Source organism: Culex quinquefasciatus, chromosome 3 (assembly GCF_015732765.1).
Source record: "Culex quinquefasciatus strain JHB chromosome 3, VPISU_Cqui_1.0_pri_paternal, whole genome shotgun sequence".
NCBI classification, from domain to species: domain Eukaryota; kingdom Metazoa; phylum Arthropoda; class Insecta; order Diptera; family Culicidae; genus Culex; species Culex quinquefasciatus.
Window position 1 is genome coordinate 44,040,807 of NC_051863.1, and position 6,000 is coordinate 44,046,806.

At 43.2% G+C, this 6,000-nt stretch overlaps 1 protein-coding gene across 1 annotated transcript in view; it reads right to left on the bottom strand.

The window, feature by feature from the left end:
• Window positions 1-4,932, bottom strand: part of LOC6039136 (DNA-dependent protein kinase catalytic subunit) — a 29,491-nt gene extending 24,559 nt beyond the window's left edge. Inside the window, exons 1-4 of the mRNA XM_038266010.1 lie at window positions 4,662-4,932; window positions 3,931-4,602; window positions 1,513-2,702; window positions 646-1,454 (exon numbers count right to left, since the gene is read on the bottom strand). Of these exons, the coding sequence (XP_038121938.1) occupies window positions 646-1,454; window positions 1,513-2,702; window positions 3,931-4,602; window positions 4,662-4,800 (2,810 nt within the window). The 5' untranslated portion in view covers window positions 4,801-4,932. The remainder of the gene's footprint in view (window positions 1-645; window positions 1,455-1,512; window positions 2,703-3,930; window positions 4,603-4,661) is intronic.
• Window positions 4,933-6,000: the final 1,068 nt, after the last annotated feature.

The following is a 6,000-nucleotide window of genomic DNA, read 5'->3' on the forward strand; positions in this document are numbered from 1 at the left end:
GGCACCAATTTGCATTGTTTTGACGTTTGCTGAGGGTGTCAAAAAAAGGGTAAACAAATCACTTCGTGCATCAGCATTAGCCAAGCAGTTACATAACCAAACTTTTCGGCACCCTCAGCAGACATTAAATCAGTACAATTTGCTGCCGGCAACGAATTTGTATGGTTTGACGTTTGCTGGGAGAGTATAACATTTATTCACGGAATGCATTACGTCAACAAATCCAGTTTTAGCGTTGGAAACGTCAACGGACGATGTTGCCGAGTTGCTGGAAGAGGCTGGAAGTTCTCTGAAATTGCTAAGTCGTCAGTGCAAGTGAATACACTAAACAAAATAAAACTTCGACCTGGTTGTGGAAGAATTGAAGCGTAGTAACATTCGACCCCGTTGTTAAAGATACCGAGACCGTCCGATTCGCGACCCTTTCGGATGCCGGAATAACGTCGTTGGAAAATTCTAGTGTAAATTTTCAAAACAACCTACGAGTCATGGGTTTCCTAGAATAAATGATAAACTGTCGATTTTACTCCAAAAACTTCAAAACGCAACGCAGGGAAAAGTCCAAGTCGCACATCAAGTGCACCAACTGTGGAAGTAACCATACCAGTAACTACCGTGGAGCGCGCCGCAGCCCGATCTACTCACCACAACTTTGTCATCTTGTCCTGGTACTGAATCCCGATGATGTACAGCACCAGCGCGTGGAGCAGCTCGCAAGCAGCCACCTTCGTACGCCGATCGCTCGAACCCACCGCTAGCGTACAAACCCGCGCAATGATCGTGTCCAGCTTGATGATCGGCCGAACGCCAACTCCGCTCAACAGCTGCAGCACGATGCTACAGTTCGAGTCGAGGTCCCACAGCACCAGGGGACGTTCCGCCGCAGAGCTTCCCTCTTCCCGGTGGACCATTCGGGTGCACAGGCCCGGCTCGATGTCCCCCAGAAAGAGCAGAATTCGACGCTGAAACTTGACCAGCTCGCTCTCGGAGCTGGCCAGTGCGTGCTGCAGCTTGATCTTTTCGATCTTGGCGCTGGTCAGGTTGACGCTCCGCTTCCGCTGGAATCTCGTTAACTGACCGGTGATCGGCGCCGGGACGTTGCTGTCCCGCGTTTGTAGGTAACTGTCGAGCAGTGGGAGAATGGTGACGAGTACGCGTTCGCGGTTTTGCGGTGCGATTGGGGAGTCGTGCGCAACGATCCGTTGGACGCAGCCGAGGGTCACGTTGGCCAGCGTGAGGATACCTTTTCCGACCTGGAACGCGATGCGGAACACTTCGAGCAGGTCGGAGGAATCTTCGAGGAAGCTCTCCAGGAGCGTTACGGGAGCACTGAGGACGAACCGCAAGCAGGTTAGCTGTAGTTCACCGATCGAGTGGCGACCCTTGGCGATTTGAAGCTCGAGGAAGTACACGAGCAAGTTGACGGTCGCCAACTTAGCCGATGATTGCTGGTTCTGTGGAACGGGAAGGTTCAGGTTATGCTATGACGACGCTCAAGCTATTTCTAAATACCTGAAAATACTGCAAGTGATCTGCTGTGGTCAGACCCAGGTCAATCAGCTTCACAAACCCACTGACCAAGGGATGCTTCAGCGCCATCTTCACCATATAATCGAAATAGACCGGAATCCAGTCCTCGAAGTGATCTCTCACGGGGACGTTGTACCGCAGCAGGTCCTGGTACAAATCCACCAGGTTGAAGAAGATGTGAAAATCTTTCGGCTTTACCGGCACCAAATCCACGTTCGGGTCGCAGAAGAACAGCTCGCGATCTTCACCGGACTCGTCTTTGAAGGTTCGCTTCCGGGTGGTTAAGTTCAGCTTGTCTAAGATCAGGAACAAGCTTTTTATCAGCTGGGAGTAGATCAGCTTGATCAACGGCGTACGATCAACACCGTGCGAGTTTCCTTCAGCAAGTAGACCTCTCCACAAAGGAAGATAGTTTTTGTACGTCACAAAGTCTTTCCAGTTGGCAGACTCATCCCGATTCTGGTTCGCATCGATCACCAACGTATGCGAGCAACTCCACACCAGTCCTCTCAGAATAATCTTGTCCAGCAACGCTTCCAGCACTCCACCCCCAAGCTTGTTCAGATTGTCGAACGTCCTCATCACGGAACTCACCACCAGCTCATGATGCGCCGTACTCAGAAAGTGAAAATCCTTAATCAACCCGATCACGATGTTCTGCAGCGAGCTCACCTGAACCCCGGTCAGCTCCCGGACATGACCCATAATCTCCGACAGCGCCTGAACCAAATCCGGCAAATGCTCCAACTGCTCTCCAGACTTATCCTCCACCAAGTAAACGTACTCCGTCCGCTGCATCACCAGCAGCAGCAGCTCCTGCATGTACTCTTCGGACATCAACCGGGCGCACGCCCCAGCCATCGCTCCGAACCCCCGGATAGCGATCCTAACCTCAAACGGTTTCGACCCCGACCCCATCAGCACCCCCTTGAAGTACTTCATGAAATAGCTCAAGACCGCCACCAGCGCTTCCCGCTCTTCGGCAGCTTCTCGACTGAGCAGTTCCCGACCAAGCTCGCGGTGTAGGGCGGCAAGCGCGTAGATTCCGCACTTGCGGTCCTCGACGGTCGAACGGATCCACTTGCCGGTCAGGATGGTCTGCCAGTAGATGTAGTCGACGTACAGGAACCGCCCGAACAGGGCGCTGTGGCGCTCCAGCAGCTGAAGGGCGTCTGGAAGGGAATATATGAACAGTTCTAGAATTCAAAGCATTTGAAATTGTTAAATTTAAATTCTAAAATTCTAAAATCCTAGAATTCTAAAATTCTAAAATTCTAAAATTCTAAAATTCTAAAATTCTAAAATTCTAAAATTCTGAAATTCTAAAATTCTAAAATTCTAAAATTCTAAAATTCTAAAATTCTAAAATTCTAAAATTCAAAAATTCAAAAATTCAAAAATTCAAAAATTCAAAAATTCAAAAATTCAAAAAATTCAAAAATTCAAAAATTCAAAAATTCTAAAATTTTAAAATTCTAAAATTATAAAAGTCTACAATTCTTAGATTCTAAAACTTCAATATCATAAACTCTAAAATTTTAAAAATTTCTGATTTAAAATTTTAAAATTGTTTAATTTTAAAATTCAGAAATTTTGAAATTATGAAATTGAAAAATTTCAAAATGCTGCAATAAAAATTCTTAAATTTTATTTTTTTTTAAGTTTTTAAATTCTAAAATTTAAAAATTCTGTATTAATAGGTTCTAATATTTCAAAATATTTTTAATGCCAAAAAAAAACAGAAAGTTAAAATAAAAATACGAAAAATTTAAAAAAATCAAATATCCAAACACATAAATTATAAAAAATCTTTTTTTTTAAATAAGTAAGGAAATTTCATGATTTTGAAACTTAAAGGATATAAAGATCAAAAAATTAATAATTCAAGCTTCTAATATTCTTAATTAAAAAAAAAATATTTACGTTAAGTTTAAAAAAATCAAATTCTTACATTTATTCATAAAATTTAACATCTCAAATTAAAGAAATTAAAAAAATCTAAATAAACTCAAATTCAAACATTAAAAATATTAGAAAATCTTGTAAAATCTATCTTTTTTGAAATTATAAACTTAAAGTTTCTAAAAATCTATTTTTTATGTCTGGTTTTCAGAATTCTTATTCCGTAATCCAAAAAATGTAACATATTAGGCAACCAATAGTTGAAAACCAACAAATTTTTGGTCGCTGAACTTAGTAAAAAAAGTGTATCTATCATGACCGTATTCCTTACTAGCCCCGTACTGAGCTTAAAACTCAAGCAGGAAAAAAAATGATTTTTTTATGAAATTGAGTTGAGGTGTATACATTTTTTTTTCTCAAATTAAAACAAAGTGACATTTTGAAACTTTCTTCTGAAAAGTTTGGAAAATGAACAATTTTAAACATTGAAGTACTCACTTCTAAACGCCTGCCGCTCCTTAACGGCTTCGTCCCAATCGGATAGCTTCTTGACGAGCACGTAAATCCGGCGGTAAACATCACTCCCGCTCGCCTCGTCTTCCTCGTTGCCGCTGCCGGGTGGTGCAAAATTGACTAAAAAATGGTTCAACCCTTGCAGCGCACCTGCCAGCGAAATCAACGACGGGTAGCTCTCCTCCAGCAGCTGCCCCTCGGCCACACTCATCATGGTGGTCAGAATCTTTGCCTGGTGCTCTTGCGAGACACACTCGGGGAAGTCTCGTGCCAACAGACCAACGAGCTCAAAGAGGGCCTGCTGGAAGCGATTGGTGAGCTTCCGTTGGTCAAAAACCGCCAGCAAATCTGCCAGCAGCTGGGTCATGCCGTGGACATCGTCGTCCAGACAGCGATACACGAGCAGATCCTGGACGACGGCCGTGGCCAGTTCGCGCTCGCGGGCACTCACCGACGAGGACTGAACGTAGCGGATACACTCGCGCAGCATTCCGGCCGAGGATTTGCGAACCGGTGTGGCGTGCTGCTGGATGAGCCGCCGGAAGAGATCGAAGATTTGCTCGTTCGCCTTCTGGAACCGGCCGGAGGCTTTGATGGCGCGGCGGAGAAACGCGAGAAGGCCGTTGGGCGAGTTGAGGATCGTGTCCAGGGAGTACTCTGGAAGCAAAGGGACATGTTAAGAAGTGTCTTAAAGTAGCATTTTGTTGAGAAAGTACCAATTTCCGCAGCATTTAGTGCCTCCGGACCGGCTACGAGCGTTCCGATGCTGGCCACACAGTCTTTGGCACGGGCTGAGTGCTGCGTGTCCAGGCAGCCCTTCAACGTGGACAGAAACTTTTCCAGTTCCGTCGACATAACGATTCGTTTGCAGCGAATTCAAACAACTAGCAAAATCACAAAAATAATACTGGATCTTTAAAATTGATTTACAAATGACACCGTTACTACGACTTGCGTTGTGACGCTAACAAAAACGGGACAAAACATGAATGAAATCAACCGGTGGCAAAAGCGAAAATCCAAAGCAAAACAAAGCCAAAATTTGTTTATTTCGGCGAAATGGGATTCGGGCGACAAAGGTCGATTATTTTTTGGAAGAAAACATTGTGATTTTTTAAAATCACTCGAAAAAGCCTAAGTTTCCTGGTACGAAAATTGAACTTACGACCTCTGGATTTGAATTGACAGTGCGCTGGTAGCTAGGCTGGTAGTCGAAACACTACCCCCCCCCCCCCCACCTTGCGATTGTATGTCGAAAACTGTAGCCTTACGGCATAGACTAAATATATATAGATACGCCACTCCCCTGTTGGGGCTGGCGACACTACCGCCACGCCAAAATTGCACCTGGTGGCAATTCACAGGTACTAATGTTGGATATTTCCGAAGGGAAAAGTTGATTCCGCCAGTTTCAGTTCAGCGTTCTGTGATAGGCCCCCAAAACCAAAGCTAAAAACTCGATTCGCCATCTACATTCGAGTAGGAGAACTTTGGTGCAAGGTTACGTTTACGTTTTTGCGCGATAAGTGCAAAGGCGAGTTGAAACTATTTTAAGGTTTTTCAAAAGAAAATTGATCTTTTGGAATAAAATAAAGTTAACAGGAGGTAAGAAATAAAAAGTTCTATCGATTGACTTTTTGATTTTTTTGCTAAGTTGCCTTTTTCATTGAAAATTCTGAGATCCGGATTGAAAACGCGAGAATGAGGTTAGATTGCAATTTTTGAAAATCATTCCAATTACCATTTTTCAAGCACAGCTTTTCTTTTATGGTAGAAGTGACTTTAAAAAATATTTGTCCACTTGAATAATCTACATTCTCAATTGATTAGTTAGGTTTTGGTTGATTAAAACATTCCCTTATTTTGAATCAGATAATGAACAGGTTAAATCGGCCATCACAAAAATATTTTTGTTTATATCAATAAAGCTATTTATTTCTTACCTGAAAATGGTATAATTTGCTATTAATGTCGATTTTATGATGAAATAAAACAATTTAAAATTTCAAACCAACTTACTCGCTGTAGGTTATAATGAAAACATCACCCCAAGTT